Source organism: Adiantum capillus-veneris, chromosome 8 (assembly GCF_014529385.1).
Source record: "Adiantum capillus-veneris isolate H3 chromosome 8, ASM1452938v2, whole genome shotgun sequence".
In the NCBI taxonomy this organism is placed as follows: domain Eukaryota; kingdom Viridiplantae; phylum Streptophyta; class Polypodiopsida; order Polypodiales; family Pteridaceae; genus Adiantum; species Adiantum capillus-veneris.
Window position 1 is genome coordinate 11,875,147 of NC_140938.1, and position 21,786 is coordinate 11,896,932.

At 45.2% G+C, this 21,786-nt stretch overlaps 1 protein-coding gene across 1 annotated transcript in view; it reads right to left on the reverse strand.

Moving 5' to 3' along the window:
- LOC147451676 (BTB/POZ domain-containing protein) overlaps positions 1–21,786 on the reverse strand; it is a 97,521-nt gene that overhangs the window by 3,205 nt on the left and 72,530 nt on the right. The window contains exons 3-5 of the mRNA XM_086517569.1: positions 18,513–19,029; positions 18,218–18,351; positions 17,717–18,135 (exon numbers count right to left, since the gene is read on the reverse strand). Coding sequence (XP_086373695.1) covers positions 17,717–18,135; positions 18,218–18,351; positions 18,513–19,029 — 1,070 coding nt within the window. The remainder of the gene's footprint in view (positions 1–17,716; positions 18,136–18,217; positions 18,352–18,512; positions 19,030–21,786) is intronic.

Sequence of the window (21,786 nt, forward strand, 5' to 3'; positions counted from 1 at the left end):
CCCGAGATGGCTTCCAAGCCCACTGGACATCTGAGCAGTTAGAGCTCAATTTCGACAGTGGCACCATGGTTTTAACCCAGCTTTGGATGTTCTTGTCAACGAAGCAGATTTGTCCATTTTGGTCTACTTCCCCGGACTGAGGAGAGAGTACCTCTTGCTTTTATCGAGAATTGGTTCCGAGATGGAGAGACTCTTGGAGACCCGCGCACGGCAGCAAGCATACCTACAGTCATAGTTACCCGGAATGGGATTTTGGAACCGGGAACGGCAACGAGCATGAAAGCTATTCCATGTTACGAATACTCACGTTTGAAACATGGAACGGGGATTCGGAACAAGAAGTTGGAAGGGAACGAGGAACACAGACTTGAAAATGGCCATTCCCTGTAACTATGCCTACAGTACGCGTTTTGGTTCGGGACACCCACACTCTCTTGAAGGTAGCCCTTATGCCTAGGGTGACTAGCGGCTGGCTTTGCCAAAGCGTGGAATATTCGGGACTCCCAAACCAATGCTTTATATGCAGATAGATGGGCCATCTTGCAAAGGCATGTCCTCGCAAAAGAACTCCACCGGCGCCACACACTCAGCCTCCCAAGTCTTGTCAGGCACAATAGACACAAACCCAAGGACCTCTTCAGAGATGGATGGCCAATCAGCTGATGGCTGGCACCCCATGCATGGCCGCCGCCATCAGGGACGGGCTCACCATAGAGCCCCCATGGTGGCCCGAAAAGGCCAGCAACACTGTAAGAATCCGTTTGACCCTCTACAGTAGGATATACATAAGGAGTCTCTTTCCACAACCCCCCCCCCCCCCCCCCCCCCCCCCCCCCCCGCGCCGATCCCCCTGCTCCATCCTCACCTCCCTGCCCCTCCCTATCGCCCCCCCTGGCCCCTCAGCCTCATCTCCTTCCCATCTCACACTCCACCACCAACTCAGGGGATAGGACACTCCTCATCAGCTCGGGGATCTATTGGCAGTGCTTTTGCTCCAAGCTGATTGGCTCGAGAGGGACAACCCTACCTGAGGACTCCGCTTTTGGTGCACGCTTTTCTTTTGCATTAGTCCCTCGCGGAGTGACCAGTTTTGACATTCGCTGTCACAAACTTCTACGTGTCAAAGCCTAAAGAATGGGGCCAACTTACATATGCCGGCCAAGAGGCCTAAACCCTAAGAAGAACAAGTAGCAGAAGAAGACGAAGTCCTACCAACTTATGGGGACCCCGTCCGATGGGGCCCCAGTGACATAAAGGGATTAAAATAAAGCAGGACCCGCACACACGCAAAAACTGATGACGTGGCAGATTTTTGAAAATTGCGTCGACATGATGACGTGGCAGGCTGTACGGATTTCCGTGTTTTGCGCTGGCTGATGACGTGGCAAACTATACAGATTTCCGTGATTTACGCTGGCAGCTTTTTGGCTTTGCTTTTGGACCAGAAGCTTTTGACTTTTAAAGGCTTTTTACTGGAACTGCTTTTCAAGCCAAGGGCCTTTAAAATAGGAGGCTAGGGCTCATTCTCTGGCATGCTTCCTGGAGAAGGTGCAGTCTGGAGTACCGGCTTGTACTGTGTTGATGCAATATAAAGAAATACCGAAAGGGGCGCCAAGATTTGGGGCCAATACTCTTTGGGGTGGAATTCCGCCACTCCGAGCCGTGTCGCGTGTCGTCTCTCTCTTTTAGTTCGGTTGTTATTGAAGTGCTAAAAGTCTGTTCAGTCTGTTCTTTTATATTGGAACGTGGTGCCCGCCTTGTGACATTCACCAACGATGGGGTTTCTTTGACTACAACTTTACGCGCTTTCTTGGTGACCCATCTCTTGACCTAGAGGCAACTTGATTCAGAGTACATGTTCTCTTTTTGGCAGCCATAGGTGTCGAAGCCTTGGATACAACAAGGCTGAACAGTTGGTTTCCACTTTTCGCTATGTGGCAGGGATCACACAGATTGGAGTATGAGATTGGCTCCATGTCCAGGCTCTCGACTTCTCGCACCACACAGGGAACTTGGGAGTGACAGACTTGATTCAGACACTTTGGCCGCTAGCAGAGTTCACTGTGACATTGCCTAATGCAATTGGTTGTAGACACATTGTGATATACTTTTTTGCAGACACCCAGAGTGCTCCTTGTTATATATTTGTACATGAGGATTCCTGGACAGAGGATGTATCCCTATGGATTGCACGCTCATCTTGGGCATGGATTAGACAGTCACTTCAAGCATGCTCTCAAGGTTGCTCGGATGCGGATTACTCCCCATCCAAGCCAGCTTCGAAGATTGTGAGGTTAGCTGCTGCATAACATCGGTTTTCTCTCGCTGATCCAACAAGGATTGTCTCATGGAATGTGCAGGGTCTAGGTGGACCCCAATTTCTATGCCAGATGGAGACAGGAGTTTCAGAGATGCCTTGTGGGTGGCACAATAGATATTCTTATGCTTCAGGAGCATCACCTTTGAGAGAGCCAAATTCGGCGCTGTGGACAGATCCTGCGTGGCTGCTATGAGGCTTTTTCATCAGTTGCTTTTGAGCTTGGAGGCATTCAGGGAGGTGTCCGTATGACTATTGAGGACTCGTGGCAACAGGCTAGAGGTTTGTGCCAGGTAGGGCCCAGTGGGTCACTTTGCAGGTTCAAGGTAGCCTTGTAGGCTTCTTAAACATCTATGTGCCCAACCATGCAAGTGACCCACTGGGCCCTACCTGGCATAATAATACAGGTGCTTTTGGGCCTGGAGGCATTCAGGTAGGTGTATGTATGACTATTCCGGACTCATGGCAACAGGCTAGAGGTATTATTGTGCCAGGTAGGGCCCAGTGGGTCACTTTGCAGGTTCAAGGTAGCCTTGTAGGCTTTTTAAACATCTATGTACCCAACCATGCAAGTGCACGGGCTGAGTTTTGATCACATATAGTGGATTCCTTGCCTCATGCAAAGCAGTGGTGCATTGGGGGGGACTTTAACATGCTGAAGGACCCCTCAGATAGGATTGGGGGCATCCATGATACTATTCACAGGGATGAGTTGGCTGCTTGGGAGCACCTATGTATGACTTTGAGGATTTCGGATTATAGCAGCATGCAAACTTTGTACGGCCCTCAGATAGCCTCTCTTTCTCTCGGTCTGACTGCACGGTAGGGGGCGTGAATCTATCCAGGATAGATCGTTTTTACACTAGTGACCACATATGTAACATGGATGGTTCAATATGCATTTTTCCAGGGACTACTTATTCCAATCATTCGCCAGCGATTCTTATTGTGATAGATAGACAAAGGAGTGGCAGTGCCATGCTACGCATTCTAGAGAGGATTTGTTGGATACAGAGCTCAAAGAGCAGATTGTGGTGCTCTGGACAGGGAGTATGGACAATCACTGAGACCCTACTCCTAGAGCGGCCACTGGCCTTGTGGAGCTTAATGTTTCTTCCTCCAAGAGTCTGCAGCTCGCTTGGCTGCGACCAGAGAGGAGGAGAAGCGATTGCTATGTGGCATTGCTTATTTGCAGCCGATGCAAGAGCATCACCTAGGTAGCCCTTGGATGGAGGAACAGATACAACATGCTCGGCAAGAGTTGATCACCATTGAGGAGTGGCGCCACGATTTTGTCTTCCATCGTCAGACGTCTCAATGGACTCAGGTGGGCAACAAAGTTACTACTGGTGAGTTTAGTGAGATTGTGGGTCCTCACCATGTGCACACTAGTGTTTGCCAATTGAGGAGGCTCGATGGGTCAGTTGCTACATAGCTCGACGATATGCATACATTTGCTACTGACTTTTATCATGAGTTGCTTTCAGCCGAGCCACAATCAGAGCGTCATGATGCATACAGAGAGCAAGTGTGGGCACAAATGCCTTGTTTAGTCACTAAGAAGATGCACCAGAGACTTGAGAACCCTCTCCAATCAGAGGAGCTTCGAGAGGCCCTCAGGGCACTTCCCCGATGGTAGCTACCCAAGGGAGGATGGTTTGACTCCCACCTTCTTCTTGGAGTATTGAGAGGTTCTTGGTCAAGACCTTTGTAGTACTTACGAGCACATTTTGCACACTAAGGAGATGCCAGATAGCATGAGTGAGCATTTAATCGATCTTATCCCCAAGGAGGGAGGCTCCTTGGACGAGATTCAACAGTGGCAACCCATCACCATTCTAGCCGCTACTTGAGAGCATCATGCATGAGACACAGACGGGCTTTGTCAAGAAGCGTAGCATCCTTGACAACATTTTCACCTTTTGAGAGACGACTCCTCTCGCTCGTCTCCGAGGAGAGGATCTTGTGGGACTCCTCGATTTTGAGAGAGCGTATGGCAGAGTTGGTTGGGGCTTCCTTGAGGGCACTATGTGTCTGATGGGATTTTCAGATGCAAGGATTAGGGGTGTTTGTCACAAGCGGGAACGCACACGAATAATCAACAAGCTGAAAGTAAATCAACTTTCAACTAAAAGAGTCAAGGGAGGACATCGACACAGTATTTGGGACTAGAAGATGGGTTGGTCCCCCCCCCTTAGAGAGAATCTTTATTAGGGAGAATCTTTTTACAAGCACAAGAACCTGTAATAGACTTGGATACTCCAAGTCAAGAATCTACCACGACACGACAAGAATTCACTTCAAAACAGTTCACAATTTGATTCGACACCGGCCCGGCTGAGTTCCGTGCCAAGAGATATTGGCCCCAAAGACAGGCGCCCCTTTCGGTATTTCTTTTTTGTATTAAATCTGTTACTCAAAGTACACGGGAGTGGGAGGGTCTCACTCTCAGACTCTATGTCCAGATGCTTTGCAGAGTGGGAGCCCTGCCCACACTTACAAAGGTTTACAAGGGATGCCAAAAGCAGAGCCCTAAAAGCTACCTATAAAAAGCATACAAAAATAAAGCAAATCCTCTCACAAGCTTGCTTGAAAAAATAAAACAACTTGCGTAGATTTTCAGCCAGCTTTGCGTAGAAAATTCCTTGCCCTGCTTTTTCTCACACTAGCCAGCCACATCAGCATTTCGTACGGTCTTCCGCGTTTTCCGCCGTGAAGTGTGCCACAAATTGCGGGGGTCCGTACGCTGCTGCCACGTCAGCCCTAACAACGGATTTTTCGGGAGCTATCACCACCAAAGGGAGGGTGTGTGTGTGTGTGTGAATACACGTCACTGGATTGTAACATACCCCCCTCTTGAAAGCATTGTAATCGTCCTCGATTACGCCTGCAAAACAGACAGAAGCCATAGACTGTCTTAGCAGACACTGACTGTAAGTACCGACGCACTAGGAACACACATCTAGCACATGTACCAATTGACAGTCACATCATAGGACATCACATGACAAATCACATTCAAAATTCATTCAGATCTCAGAACATGATCAATCGGAAACGTATTTAGCAATCGCATCTAGGTTCACTCGGAACCTCATAGATGCCCGATTGACTAATCCTTATTGCAACCATGTCTATTGAGATCGTTCAGACCGAAATGCTACAGTCATTTCGTCTATCAATTCCTGCACTTAGACAAGTCAAGAACAAATCAATATCATATTATCGGGAATTCCAGTTCATAAAGTCATACAGCAGAATACTGTCAGCTCACAGTATCCCTGAAACTCAAAAGAGACATCAGTGACTTTAGTATCAAAAATTGAGGCAATCTGTTGACAAAGGAGCGGAGCGACTCCCCTCTCGTGCATACCTGCTGCACCAGATTCCACCCAAGCTGAGTTCGGGATTCCATTTAGAATAGACTATGCTAATCCAAATGCTTCAAGGTAAAGATTCACAATCTGAGAAGTATCTGCTAGGTCCTCCTCCTCCATCCACTTCGCATCCAATGCGGGATAGTTCTTGAATTTAACCAAGAACCTTCTTATCGCTTTACCCTTTATCTTTCTATCTTTATGTGCCAATATCTATTCGGAACAAGGATCTCCTCGTTTTCTTCCACTTCGGGTTGCTCATCAGGCTACCCATCATTGGGCACATCGCCTTTAAAAGGCTTCAAGAGACTCACATGAAAAGCATTGTGAATTCTCCAAGTATCGGGCAGCTTCAATCTAAAGGAGACATCATTTATCTTTTCGGAAATCTGGAAAGGTCCGTAGTATCGCATACTAAGCTTTGGAAAAAGCCTCTCCTTTCGCTTTTTCTTTCTCATGCGTGCCTTTTCAAAACGTAAGAGCACCCAATCGTTCTCCTTCAATTTCAAATCGCGACGATGGCGATCTGCTACCTTTTTCTGTCATTCTTGAGATTTATGCAAAGCCTCGCGGACCTTGGCAAAAGCCGGTCCAAGTCACGCGTATACTCGTCGGCTTCAAAAATCTTATCTTTCGTGCTTAGGAAGGGTGGAACCTTCGTAGCACCTTCAATAATCTCAAATGGCGCCTTCCCCATTGAAGAGTGTATCGTGTTATTGTAGGCAAATTCCACCAAAGGTAAATACTTTTCCCATTGAGTCTTCTGATTCGAGATGTAAGACTTCAATAAATCTAATACCACTCAATTAGCAATCTTTGATTGCCCGTCAGTCTGTGGGTGGAACGATGACGAGAACTGCAACCACGTGCCAATGTTCTCCCAAATAGCTTTCCAAAACAAACTCGCGCGTCTCAGGCATGCCATGTAATCTGAACATCTGGGCCACAAACAGTCTCACTAAGTGATCCGGCTGACTGTTTTCTTCACTAAAATGAAATGAGCTTGCTTGCTAAATCTGTCAATAACAGTCCAGATACCATCATGACCACTTTGTGTTCTCGGGAGATCAAAAATGAAATCCATTGCAATACTTTCCCAGGGGCGGTTGGGTATGGGTAAAGGCTGTAACAATCCCTGTGCTTTATGCCCGTCAAACTTGACCTTCTGGCATACCAAGCAACTATGTACAAAATCGTCCACGTCCTTCTTGAGTCTCGGCCAAAATAAGTATCTCTCTACACCTTTCAAGGTGGTAGCTATGCCGCGGTGACCCGTAAAAGGTGGACAATGGCATTCGGTTAAAACCTTTTCTCTCAACGGCTGTGTGACGCACAACATCGTTTTCCTCATCAAGTAGCCATCCCGAATGGAATATCCCGCTACTACCTCCCCATTCCGTATCCGAGTGAAAACATGTACAAAATCTGTATCTGTGGCATACTGATCGACCATATCCTCGAGTCTCCTATGGTGTATCGCGGAAATAGCCAGAACCAACGGCCTCCGGGACAAAGCATCCGCCACCAAGTTCTTCTGTCCTTGCAGATGGACAATCTGGAAGTGAAACTGTGACAAGATGTTCGTCCACCGCATCTGCTTTTCTGATAGCTGCTTCTGTGACAAGAAGTAGCATAAACTATGGTGGTCTGTGAAGACAGTAAAATCCGCTCCGAGTAGGTAATGTCGCCACTGAGTAAGAGCATGGATAACCGCTAAAAGCTCTTTCTCATAAATATGTGCTATCATTTCCGGCCTTGAAAACAATCGGCTTTCGTAGGCAATGGCATGGCCTTCTTGCATTAAGACCACACCCAGACTACGACCACAAGCATCAAATATACTTCAAATGACTTCTGTAAGTCTGGCAAAGTCAAAACTGGTCCTGTAATCAATTTCTCTATGTGTCTGAAAGGCAGTCACCTCTGTGGATCCCCACGAGAAAGGGACTCCTTTCTGCGTCAACATATGCAAAGGGGAAGCAACCTCTGCAAACTTTCTAATGAACCGCCTGTAGTACGAACAGAAGCCCAAGAAGCTTCTAACTTCATGGACATTTTTCAAATCGGGCCAATCACGGATAGTCTCTATCTTGGCCGGGTCCATCTACACTCAACCTGCTGAGACAATGTGTCCCAAAAAGTGTATCTCGGGTAGGAAAATTTCACTTTTCTTCGCATTAATCACCAACTTGTGTTCTCGTAATGCCTGAAAGACTTGTAGCAGATGTTCTCTATGTTCTGCCTCATCCTTGGAGAAAACAATAATGTCGTCAAAGGAAGTGCCAACAAATAGTCTGTACTCTCGAAAAATCATGTCCATCATCCGGTTAAATGTCGCTGGAGCATTGGTTAGGCCAAAAGGCATCACCAACAACTCAAATAACCCAAAAGTCGTCCGAAAAGCTGTCTTGTAGACATCTCCCGGCACGATTCGAATATGATGATATCCGCTCTTTAAGTCGATCCTGCTAAAACACGAGGATCCCTGTAGTCGATCAACAATATCATCGATCCTAGGAATCGGAAATCTGTTCTTGATGGTGATTTTGTTGAGAGCTCTATAATCGATGCACATTTCCAAGATCCGTCTTTCTTCAAAACCAACAACACTAGTGAGCAATACAGTGAAGTACTAGGCAGGACAAGACCCTTTTCCAAGAGGTCTTTCACTTGGTTCATAATTTCTTCGTTCTGGGCTCGCCTCACATGGTAAGGTGGCCGGTTCGGTGATGTGCTTCTTGGTATCAGATCAATGGTATGATCCTCAAGACAAGCGAGTGGTAACTCGCCTGGCAGGCCCTCTGAAAAGCAATTGACATGAGTGTGGAGAAAATCTTGGCGTTCTTTATCAAGTTCAGACTTATTTGTCCTATTATCATCATTCAACTCTTTCAAAAAGATCGAGTAAACAAACAGACTGGATTTCATTAATTTTGAAACGGCCGAAGTCGATACAATAGGGACGGACTCGCCCTTAAGTTTCACATCAAGTACAATGGTTCGGCCCTTCTCTGTAGTCAAAGTCGCTTTTCTCGCCTGATAGTCGAGCACAACGTTGTTCTTACGGTACCAGGGAATTCCCAGGAGGACATCACAACCTTCCAAGGGCATTATGTAGAAGTCCTCGTGCCCCAAATACTCTTGACAATGCAACCGAAGTTTGCCAATGACAGGTGTAATGGCTATGTCCCTGCCGGGTGCCGCTAGAACTGCCTCTGCTAGTGGTCCCATCCGATCGGGTGTGATCTCGAGCTGTGCTGCCAATTCAGGTGAAATGAAGTTGGCCTTGGCTCCTCCATCAAAGAAAATCAGGGCTTCTTGATCTTTACTTTGCCCCAAGCTCGACAAAGTTCTGTACTCTGGTCAATAGTGCTTGGGTCACTATCCATGCAATCTGGAACCAATCCTGCTTTCATCTTGCCTTTTCGTCCACGTTCCTCTGCTGCTTTTGAACTCTCACGCCTTTCTTCATCTTTGTCCTTTTGTTCTTTCGGTGCTTTTTTAGGGCACTTCGCGGAGATGTGCCCAATTTCCCCGCATCCAAAGCACTTCCCCTCTTTGATGTAGTTAGCCCTCTCTCGAAGAGTGAGCTTGAGTCATGCATCCTTTTCTTTCTTTTTTGGGTTGCTCTTCTTTTTTCTACTTTCATTGTTCGAGTCTATTCGGTCCTTTGCTTCATGATTTCATATGTGGGGTAGGTCAAACTGCCTGAATGAATCGCAAAACCCCGTTTCGAATGACTCATTAGTTCCTGAATGGAATCTAACTTTTGCTCTAAGCAGTGATCTCGGATCTCTGTAGGAAGTCCCAAGGTAAACCGCTCAATCTGTTCTTTGAGCGAGATCTTTTTAAATGAAGAAGCTGGTAGAAAAGAGCTCCAGAATCTCTCGCAATATGCGTCCAATGTATCCTTCTTGGTCATCCGCAGATGGTTCCAAGCAGTTTGTATGTCGCGTTCGTACTCCCGAGTCAACCAAGAAGAAATAAAACGCCTCTTAAATTTCAGCCATTTAACTGGCGCTTTCTTGTTCAATAGAAGAGCGGACCACCAAGTTTGAGCATTTCCTTGAAGTAAGAGGTAGCCCTCTGAATCTTGGAGTGTTCTGAGTAATGTCCTCCAAAGAAAGCTATGTCAAACTGCTGTATGAAGGCCAAAGCCTTCGAAGCATCTCGAAACCCAGAAAACGTGTCAAATTTAATTAACTGTCCACCTTCTTTAAACTCTCGGACTTTCTTGCTTTTATCTTCCAGAAAGTCATACTGGTTGTGGCTTTATAAAAATTCTTCTTCCTTGCATAAAATCTACTGTCATCGGAGTCCGAACTATCTGAAGACGAGTCCTCTGTAGAACTGTCAACAACTGGGCGAGATTTAGACTTCTCTGCCTTTTTCTTTCCCTTTTCGAAACATTGCTTTTTGCTTCACTTTTTCCCTTTTTTTGTCTTCTTCGCTCGAGTCAGAGGAGCTAGAAGAACTGTCAAAAGAAGAAGAAGAACTGGGTACTCCTTCGAATTGCACACGCTTCTTCTGCTTTCTTGCTGAGGCAAAAGTAGATTGACGATCCAAATAACCGGGAAGTCAATTCCTTTCTTGTGCTTTTTGTCGTGCTTTTTGGCTTTGTTCTGTGCGTCAAAAAGCTGGCTAATCCGTGCATCAACCACCTCTTCTATTTCTTGCTCTGTAAACATCCTCGGAGTAGGAGGTTGTTTGAGCACCGGTTTGAGGGGTGGCTCCGTGTTTGCCGCCACTGTGACTTCACCTCGTCGAAGGTGGTCTGGGTCAAAAATTTTGCAAGTTTAGGGTCCTTCGCAAAATTTATCATTAACTTTGTCGCATCATCGACCAATCTCCGATGTTCCATCTCTTCAAGCTCCGCCTGAGTAGGCCGAGGCGGGCCGTACTCCTCGCGTGAATCTTCTTCGTGATCTATTCCCGCATCTCCGGATGTAGAGGAAGTCGACTGTCCTTTGCTTGAATCCATAAGTGCCGCGTAAAAAGGATCGGATTTCCCGGTAGAAGAGAAATCGGCCGTGCTCTGATACCACTATAACAGACTTGGATACTCTAAGTCAAGAATCTACCGTGACACGACAGGAATTCACTTCAAAATAGTTCACAATTTGATTCGACACCGGCCCGGCAGAGTTACGTGCCAAGAGATATTGGCCCCAAAGAATGGCGCCCCTTTTGGTATTTCTTTTTTGTATTAAATATGTTGCTCAAAGTACATGGGAGTGGGAGGGTCTCTCTCAGAATCTGCGTCCAGATGCTCTGCAGAGTGGGAGCCCTGCCTACACTTATAAAGGTTTACAAGGGATGCCAAAAGCAGAGCCCCAAAAGCTGCCCATAAAAAGCATACAAAAATAAAGCAAATCCTCTCACGAGCTTGCTTAGAAAAATAAAGCAACTTGTGTAGATTTTCAGCCAGCTTTGCATAGAAAATTCCTTGCCCTACCTTTTCTCACGCCAGCCAGCCACGTCAGCATTCCGTACGGTCTTCCGAGTTTTCCGCCGTGAAGTGCACCGCAAATTGCGGGGGTCCATACGCTGCTGCCACATCAGCCCTAACTGCGGATTTTCCAGGAGCTCTCACCACCAAAGGGAGGGTGTGTGTGTGAATACGGGCTGCCACGTCACTGGATTGTGACAGAACCGGAGTGACTCCTCCGTTCTAATTCACCAGACTCTCGATGGTCAATTCCTTCCCTTGCGGGGAAATCCTAAGAGACGAACACTAATCCTAAGAGACGAACACTCAATTTGGTTTCTGTATGTTCCCAAAGCGTGAATCTCTATAGACCAATCCTGATTTCGTTCCCGGAATCTCCGAGCATAGGCCGAGGCCTACTTTGCTCTTTCTCCGTGATGGAGTACGTACAAAAGCACAAACACGAAACAGCTTGTATGGCGAATTCACGATTGATACATGTGGCTCCGACTACCAGAAAGCGAACTCCTGTGTACTGGCTTCGCTCAATCACTTGCAAACTCTCCACCAAGTAAACTCTTGCTGCTAGCGCTGGCACATCTGGGAAATTGAGAGAGGAAGCGGGTTGCTTTTATAGACTCCCGCACCCAGCAGGAATAGCCTGTGCGGAGCCGGCTGGAATAGGGCAACCAAGTAGCGCTAGTGATAGGGAGGCCTTACGGCTGAATTTGGCGAGCAGAGAGAGAGAGACCTCGTAGTGTTATTTTCAGCCGTATAGCTTCAGCGATGGTGTTTTTTTTAATAACTTTTGCTTTAACTTAAGTGGGCAGCCAGTCACTTTTCTTTTTTAAAATGTGAACCTGGGCAAAACTCAACAAAACTGAGTGAGCTGAAAATTGATGGTATGCAATTACATTCCAAGAGTCCCCGGATACAGTTTTCAGGCACAGATGCAATGCAAACACAGATTCCTCACGGGAAAGCATCTGCTTTTCCCGGAAAACACTTTAAAATATTCCGGATTTTATAAAAAGCTTCTCAGAACCCATCTTTATTCTTGTGCTTGCGTCTCTAAGCGTATTCCTTTTTCCAGTTTGGGTTTCTTGCCAACCCAACGGAATATTCCCTTTCCGATGCTCCCGTCACCCATCACGTGACACATCAGGAACGTCCATTTTCTGGTCTCTCCTACCGACCTAATGGTACAACCCCTTCATGATGCTTAATGTCACCCATCATATGACACGTCAGGGTTGTCCGTTCCTGATGGCTTTTAATAATTCCAGTAGATCTACAGTTCCTAACCTTACGGTTCAAGTGCACACATTTAAATATTCTAATTTCAATAAAAAGAAATTACTTAGAAAAATAAGATAATAGTCCATTTAGCAACATCCCTCTGGCTTCTAAATAGTTGTCCTCAACTGTAGTGCTTGTACATATCCTTCCAGAAGCTCGGGATAAGATGCTAATTCTTGCTCGGTTATCCACTAAGCGTCCAAAGTAGAATAATTCTTAAGCTTTACCAAATACTTCCATGTAATCTTCCCGGACTTGAGTGGCCGCTCCTGATGATGAACGATCTGCTCCAGTTGGAGTATTTCTTCGTTTCCTCAACCTCAAGAGGTTCTCAGCAATAGGCTGACTTGGAGGCGGTCCCATATATGGCCGAAGTAAACTAAGTTCTAACATGGAAAGCATTGTGGATCTTCCAATTAGATGGTAGATCTAATCGGAACGTCACATCATTCAATCGGTCAATTATCTTAAACGGCCCATAATAACGATTGGAAAGTTTTACCACTTTCCATTTATGAGTCACTTGTTTCTTTAATCTTGCCTTCTCAAACTTGAGTAAGACTAATTGACCGATTGTTTAGTCCACATTCCTTTTGTGCTTGTCCGCAGCTTTCCTATGTTTTTCCTCAGAGCGCAGATTGCTCTCTTAACTTGCCCGTAGGCCGTGTCCAAATCTCGGACAAACTCATCTGTTGCAAAAATCTTATTTTGAGCAACAAGGATCGGTGGAAGCGAAGGCTTACCATAAAGAATCTCAAAAGGTGCCTTCCCGGTAGACGAATGTACGGTATTGTTATACGCGTACTCGACAAGGGGCAAATACTTATGCCAGTCAGATTGCCTTTTTGACACATAAGATTTCAGCATATCCAATACTGTGGAGTTAGCGATCTCACTCTGCCCATCTATTTGAGGATGATATGCAAAAGAAAAATTCAACTTTGTGCCAAGGTTATCAAAGAAGGCACGCCAAAAGTTTCCTGTCATGTGAGGATCTCGATCACTCACAATAGACTTTGGCATCCCATGATGCTTAAAGATATGTGCTAGAAAAATCCTAGCCATATGATCCGCTTTGATTGTTTTCTTCGCTGGAATAAAGTGAGCTTGCTTGCTAAATCTGTCCACAATGGTCCAGATCGCTCATTTCCAGTCTGAGTCTTTGGGAGATCCATAATAAAATCCATGGTAATACTCTCCCAAGGTTGATTAGGCACAGTCAGAGGTTGGAGTAACCAAAGCTTATGCCAATCATACTTTACCTTTTGACAAACTAAACATTCCCTAGCATATTGATCAATGTCTGCTTTAAGGCTTGGCCAAAAGAAATATCTTTCCAATGCTAAAGTCATGGGGAGGATACCCCGGTGACCCGCATAAGGTGAAGCATGTGCTTCTTCCATGATTTTCTTCCTCAATGGTTCCGCCACACAGATTTCTTGGTGGTGATAGAGGTAACCATCCCGAATGAAATAGGGATATTCATTCTGTCCGTTCTGTAACTTACTCCAAATGGAGAAGTCTGGGTCGTTTGGACTCTGGAAGTGATTCCAATTCTTAGTGATACACAGAAGTAATTGCATTCACCCTAGGCCGTCTAGACAATGCGTCTGCAGCCACATTCTTACTCCCAGCCGTATGAAGGATCTGGAAGTGAAAAAAGTTGGTCCATCTCATCTGCTTCTGAGATAATTTCCGTTGCGTGAGAAAATACCGCAAACTCTGGTGATCGGTTTTGATCACAAAATCTGCTCCTAGAAGATAATGTTTCCAAGTAGAGTCTAAACAAGGCGTGATCACAGTCATAAGTTCCTGCTCGTAGATCGAGGCATGCAATTCTGCATCCTTAAGTTGTCTATTTTGATAAGCCACTGCCTGGGCTCTGCACCGATGCAATCACCTAAAGCATCACAATGAACCTCGAATGGTTTCCTTTAAATCTAGCACTATCAAAATAGGCCCATGGCTTAATAGATACTTTAGCCTATCAAAGGCACCTTGTTGTCTCGATCCCCATTTGAAAGGGATCTTCTTCCTTGTTAGGTCATGGAGTGGTCCTCCTACGTGAGCAAAGCCTTGGATAAACCTACAATAATAGGAACACAATCCCAAAAAGCTACATACATCATGTACCGTAGTGGGAGTTGGCCAATCTTGTACGACCTGGATCTTTGCGGGATCCATACTCACTTGGTTGTGTAAGACTATATGGCCGAGATAGTGTATCTCAGTGAGAAAGAACTCACTCTTCTTTGCATTCACATGCAACTCATGCTTTCGCAATTCCTGAAACACTATGTCCAGGTGCTTCCGACGTTCCTCCTCATTCTTCGAAAAGACGAGTATGTCATCAAAGAACGCTACTGTGAAAGCTCTGTGTGGGCTAAAAATTCGATCCATCATTCGATTGAATGTGGCAAGAGCATTGGTCAAGGCATTACCAAAAAATCATACACTCCAAAGGTTGTGCGAAAGGCAGTCTTATGGACATCCTTAGGGGCTATGCATATCTGATGATACCCGTTCTTTAAGTCAATGACTAAAGATGCTTGCACCCTGCAACTTATCAAGAATATCATCAATCCGAGGAATCCAAAAGCAATTCTTGATAGTGATCTTGTTTAGAGATCAATAGTCCATGCACATTCGCAACGTGCCATCTTTCTTCTCCACCAATAGAACTGCAGAGCAGTAGGGTGAAGTACTTGGTCGTACTAAACCTTTTTCCAGAAGCTCATTGACTTGCTTCAAAATTTCCTCTTGCTAAGCAAGACTAACCCTGTAAGGGGTTGGTTTGGTGGAGAGCTACCCCGTACGAGATCAATGCGATGATCTTCCGAACGTTTCGGAGGTAGCTTTTCTGATAGAGTATCCGTGAAACAATCTTTATACTATTCAAGAAATTGAAGACATTTAATTTCCAAACCAGAGAGCGAACCCTCATTAGTTTTCTCTTTTCTCGTGCGAAAATCAAGCAGAAACGCACTTCTTTATTTCCTTCTTAATGGAGATATGGCTTACAATAGGGAATAGCCAATCCTGTGCATCACCAAAAATTTTAATGTTCTTGTCCTCATGCTCAAGGCGAGGGTCTTTTCTAATAATTTAGGACCGGTTGCATATGGTAGTGCCATGGCATGCCCAAGATGATATCACATCCCTCGATGGGTGCCATCAAAAACAATTCGCGGTCCTTGTACTCGCCAATCTGAAGATTGAGCTGTCCTTGCACGAGAGTTGCATTGGTAGTCAACCCCTTGAATGACGATCCGGAAGTGACCGGAGTTCCAAGTTGAGCTGGTGTGAGGCCCAAGCGTTCTACAGTTTCCAGTGAGATGAAGTTGTCCGCCGATCCAGGGTCATAGAGGATCAACACCCGTTGATTATTCACGGATCCCCAGCCTTTAAGGAGTCGACACTTCACTTTTTCGGTTTCTATATCCCCAGCCTTTAAGGAGTCGACACTTCACTTTTTCGGTTTCTATATTCCCTTGCACATCAGGAATGGAATTCAAGCTCGGTGGAGCGGGTTCCTTCTTCAAAGATGCTTGTTCCTGCCGTTACTGCCGAGCAGGGCAGTCGGGCTTCATGTGTCCTTTCTCACCACAATAGAAGCACCTTCCTTGCTCTTTGAAGGTCTATACTTGGTTCGGCATGAGATACTTGCCGGTACCCTTTGGGGACGCTTTTGCCCTTGGTCGTCATGGTCATCATAAACTGTTGTTTGTCTTGCACGGTACGTGCTATGTTCCATCCGTTTGGGGGTACCAATAGAATATAGATCCTCGGCAATGATTGCCGATTCCATCATTGGTTGAAGGGTGTCGTGTGGGTACACCTTCATGCTCTTCGGAAGCAGTGGTTGGAGGCCTGCTTTTCCTTGTTGGAAATCTTCATGAAAGGCGTAACTTTCAGAAGAACTGACCAAAACTGTCAACATAAGCCATGACTTTCTAATGTTCCTTTTGGGCGAGCTAGTCCCATTCCTTCCAAATGTCCTTCTCGAAGATTCTTCCGCTTTTTCTCATCCTCATTAGAACTAGAGGAAGAGGACCTGTCTGAACTCTAAAGACGAAGAAAAATCGGGGTCTGCTAGCCACCTCGAAAGTCGATTTCTGGCCCAAAAAACTAGGGTGATCCGCTGATTTGCTTTTCTTCTGTAAGTGCTTTGAGCTTTTCATCAATTGATTGATCCTCTTGTCAAGAGCTGGGTAAACTCTTCTTGCGAGTACAATTTCTCCTTTTCAGCACTTGGCTTTGCCTTAATGAGAGAGATTATAGCCTTGCATCTACTCACTCCAATTCCTGTAGTGATGAGGCTGACACTTGTAGCTCTAGTTCAAAGCACAACTCAAATTTTGAGAGCAATATGAGCACTTCGTCTATCTTATGTGACATATAAGATAGAAAGTCTAGACTATTGATAGCACCCATGGGTGCAAAACATCAGTGTATGATAGTTTAGTGCTAGGAAATCCCATGAGGCTAGTAAGTCATCAAGGGGGTGAAGCTAGGGGATATGGGATGCTCAAACCAATTGTTGTGTCTTTGGATGCCAGCCCAAGCTGGATCCAAGGGCTTTCACCATGTGGTAGCTAGTGTCCAACTCGTGTTCCCTAGGAGTTCCTGGTAGCTCGGAGATCCCTTGTCCTTATTTCATGGTATCAAAGCTTACTTGCTCATGTTTTCTATTCTGGGTATATCTATGAATTTTTTCACAAAAAGTATAACTATAAGTTGCTATTTTGTTTGGTTAGATGTCTAGATTACATTTGACTACTTGCAATGGACTCCAAGACAATTCAATCCCCAATTGTAATATCTGTGTGTGGGGATATTGCAAGCTATTTCCTGTTTCTAGAACCTCCTGCCAAAAGAAATGTGAATACAACCCTAGGAATCATTTCATGACAACCTAAGTGAGCAGTGCCTGTAACAGCACGCTAAACCCATTAAGTCAAACATAAAAGACTGACTAGTTAAATAAACATAAACTGACCCTTGCAAGTGCTTTAGTAAAAAACAAGTTATAATGTATTGTGCTCGAGCCAAAAACAATTTAAATTGTTTGATGGCACTTGTACATGAACATTCCTTCATTGAGTTTTCCTTCGTATTATCAGCCCAAACTACAGTTACTTGGCTCACCTAAATTATATGCAGATTGTTTTAGATGTCGATGTGCCACATGTTCATCCATGAAATCAGCGTGAAATCTTTTTGCCCTACTTAACCTTCCCAAAACAAGACCTTACGAAATTACACTCAATGGTTGCTCGTGACAGAACAGCTCACCATGCAAAATCGATCAAATTCAAAACCGGACCCTCTTGTTGCTTTGTTTTCAGATGACTTTCATCACCTCCTGTCGGGGCATTGATAGAAAGCCAGCTGAGGGCATCCCAAAGAATAGGTCCAAAGACTTGGTCATATTTAGCTGACTTAGGATAGGATACAACTCCACTATCATAGAAATCTAGCAGTAGAGAAGCCATAGCACCAAAAAGTCCAGCCCTCCAGGCAGAATGATGATGCCTTCCAGGAAAATGAAGTAAACCCTGAGCTGCTTGAGAAGCTTCTAGAAGTAGCTTCTCTGCTTTAAGAGGCCACCTTGCACTCGACAAGCCCTGTTGTTCCATCATTGCTTTGCAAATATTTGCACAGACCAAGTCTATTGATGTTTCACCGACTGACGTTCCCAAATTTGTTGATCTCTGCATTCAAAGCAAGATGACTTAATCGATAGAGTCATTTACCTATTGCCACAAGAATAATACATAGAGTTGGAAGCCGTACAGTCAGGATGTACAGGAACTGAAATGCCTCAATTCTGACATCATTGCTCTTCGAAATATCTGTACTGGCAATCAAACAGTTGCACAACTCCTGGCTGTCTTGAACCTGCAGTGAAACAACCCCTCCACATAGGGCTGCAAACATTCACCGGTTAGAATTAGTAACAGAACATCTCAAAAGACATTTTTGTTACAAAATTTCAGCTGAAAAGGCAGACTTAATTTAATGAAAAGAGCACTCTATATGCAGTCAATGACACAAATGAACTCAAGTACTAGAAAGAAAGTTGGCTTACCTAGAGCAGCACACAGCCTTAGAGCAGCACAGCAAACGGCTTCATTAGAATTTCTAGCCTGGCGAAGGGAAGATTTGTAGAAGCTCAGATTGCTACCCAGACTAAATCTTGTGGCTGGCCTCCAACGGAGAATGGCAGTACACAAGTCCGCATGCGACACATATAAAAATACACCCTCTCCATCAAATATTTGTTGGGCTTGCAATCGACCTACCAAGATATTAAGAATGTTTCCTTCCTTCAAAATGTTCCATAAGTCCTCATCAATATATGTCTTCAATTTTGATGCATCATTGATGATGATGTGCAATGCTATAGCACATGTATTGCAACTTTTAGAGCGTGAAAACAACTGCACAAGGGAGAAGCACAGCCCTCGTATTCTGGATCCAAGAAGTGAAGCTCCACTGACATTCAACAGAGCAACCGCAACATCAGCCGCTAATGCTTGCAACTGCTCTGGCACAACTTTTAAGAGTCCCTCCAAAGATGAAATAACATCATCCAAGAGAGCTTTCTGCCACAGAAAAACAAAAAATAGCCATCACGCACTTGCAAAATTCCTTAAAGTAGCATGGTCTGGTATTGAAATGCTACTTTCACACAACACCAAACAAAAAGCACAGAAAAGTAATAGGTAATGTAACAAAGAAGTGGGACAAGAAATGAAGTCCTCCTCTTCAGCCCAACTCCCCACCCCAAAAATAACACTAGAAAACACTGTTCACTGGAGTATGAGACAGATGTGCTTGCTGTCTGTAAAGGTTGCACTCATCAGACTTGTGAAAGGTTGCACTTATGCCTGTAAAGGTTGCGCTCACAGTATGGGACGCTGTTGGTATGTTAACCTTAGCTATTCATAAATCTCTTCAGTCTACTGAAGCCTCTCATCACTTTGTCCTGCAAGCCAATCATCAACACGAGCACAAAGCACCACAACGGAGCTTGCACACAGCTCACAGCCCGTCTCTGCTACCAATTGAAGGAGGCGGAGCCTTTGCATGGCATGTTTGCATGCATACAAATCAACACACACAAGCAAAAGGAAAAGCAGACTCAATATGGCACAACTCAGCAGGGTCCCTAATAATATGCGTAATAGGTAAAAGAATACAAATGGTTAGTTTAGAGTTTTGTCATCCATGGGGCGCAACCAACTCTCTCCGAACCTCTGTGTCTAGATTCTCTCCGAGCCTCTGTGTCTAGATGCTCTCCGGAAGAGTGGCCCTCTGGGCACTTATAAATGTACAAGGGATGCCCAAAAGCAGAGACCCAAAAGCCTTAGTCTTAAAAGCACTTGAATCCAAAAGCATTTGCACCTAAAAGCTCACATAAAAATCTGCCCATGGCTACAAGTGCAAAAAGAGAAAATCCGTACAGCAGTGCCATGTCATTAGTCAATGCAAATTGCAGATGTCCGTAAAGCTACCACGTCATCAATCTTTTCACGGAAATTTTTATGTGTGTGTGTGCCCTTCATAGTTTAGGCCCCTTGGCAGAACTTTATAATTTGGTAATTCTTCTGTATCTTTCTCTCTATTAATCCTTAGGCCTCTAGGAAGAACTGTTCATGGCACAGAGGATTCCCGCTTTGACCAAGAGGTTGGCATGAACCACCTTTCTAGGGCAAGTGAGTCTGGGGCGGGCCAAACGAATGCATTGATCCGATGCGTCTATGACCTCGACACAGAAACCCTAACCCTAAAACCCGTCACATACCGGCTTCTATAATCAAAGCAATCATCCTCGATTGCAGAATACAATAAAATGCAAACGCTGCTAACATTCATGCAACTTCAAATCTCACAATTGATCATCCAGTCATGGATTCTTGTGTCATTATGGCCGTGCACATAAAGAGAGAAGCTAGTTGCAGACACCTCGGGTGCATCTGAAAATCTATCTTATGACCAGTATCTTAGCCAATCTATACTAAGTATAATGGGGGGAGGGATTCCGGCCCCCCCTCCCTGCCATGTGGCATCTTTTCCTTGCTCCGGCAAGTGCTCTCTGCAGCCCAACGACACAATACGAGAGAGAGAGAGAGAGAGAGAGAGAGAGAGAGAGAGAGATAGAGAGAGAGAGAGAGAGAGAGTGTTGAGGACCGAGGTCCGCCGTCGAAGGGAGTTAGGATGGGACGTAGCCAATACCTCAGCTGAGGTGTTTAAATTTTTGCATTTAAATTCTCTCTCGCTCTCTCTGTCCCCCCTCCTGTGTTGGCCAATTCCGCTGCGAATGCAAGTTCCAAGATGCCAGATCGTTTTGATGTCAGTGCTCTCTCTCTCTCTCTCTCTCTCTCTCTCTCTCTCTCTCTCTCTCTCTCTCTCTCTCTCTCTCTCTCTCTCTCTCTCTCTCACACACACACACACACACACACACACAGTGCAATCATACACACCACGACGTGACATGTCCATTGATTAGGTGGGTCATTGCTGAAGGCTTTCAAGCAAGAATTTGGCACTGCAAGTTTTACGGATTAAAAAAGACTCTCTCTCTCTCTCTCTCTCTCTCTCTCTCTCTCTCTCTCTCTCTCTCTCTCTCTCTCTCTCTTGTGTGTGTGTGTGTGTAGGCGCGTTAAACTAATCAGATATTCCTCATGCTTTGATTGCAAGTATGTACATTTAGATGCAAAAGTGCTTGATGACTTGAGTATCTTGGATGTTGCTTCTGCGATTGAAGTTTTTGCAGGGTATGTCCAACACGCTCACAGGAAGAAAATTAGATGTTTTTTTTAGCAAATGCATAGCCAAAAATTTGTTCCAAATGCAATCACGTGTGCTTGCATTTTTTAATGCATGTGGTATTATGCAATAGTCTGAGATGGAGACGCAAATCTACGGTGTCTTTGTTAGTCAGCATTGTTGAGAGACTTAGTTATGCTTCACATTTGATGTGTATGTTGGGTGTCGTGAATTTTTTGAAAGTAAAATTGATTCTTGAAAGAGCTTTGTGTCGAAAGCTCCTTGCTCCGCTGGTGAGTGAACCCTCCCAAAGCCTAGCCAGCCCTACACACACATAGCCCACGTAGGTGTGTCGTGCCCAATGCAATGTATATTGTTGGGGGTCGCCTTAGGCGGCTCAGTTGGGGCCAAAGTAGTTTGAGAGGCAACATCAAAGGCAAAAATGTGGAGGGGGGCGGGGAGGCGATGGGCACTCCAGGGTGTGTAGTAAAACAGGAGACCTAGAGGCATGCAAGGGCATTTTATTTCAAGTTGCAGAGGATATAAGAAGGATGAGCAAAGGTCGCCCTTGGAGGTGGGGATGGGCGTGG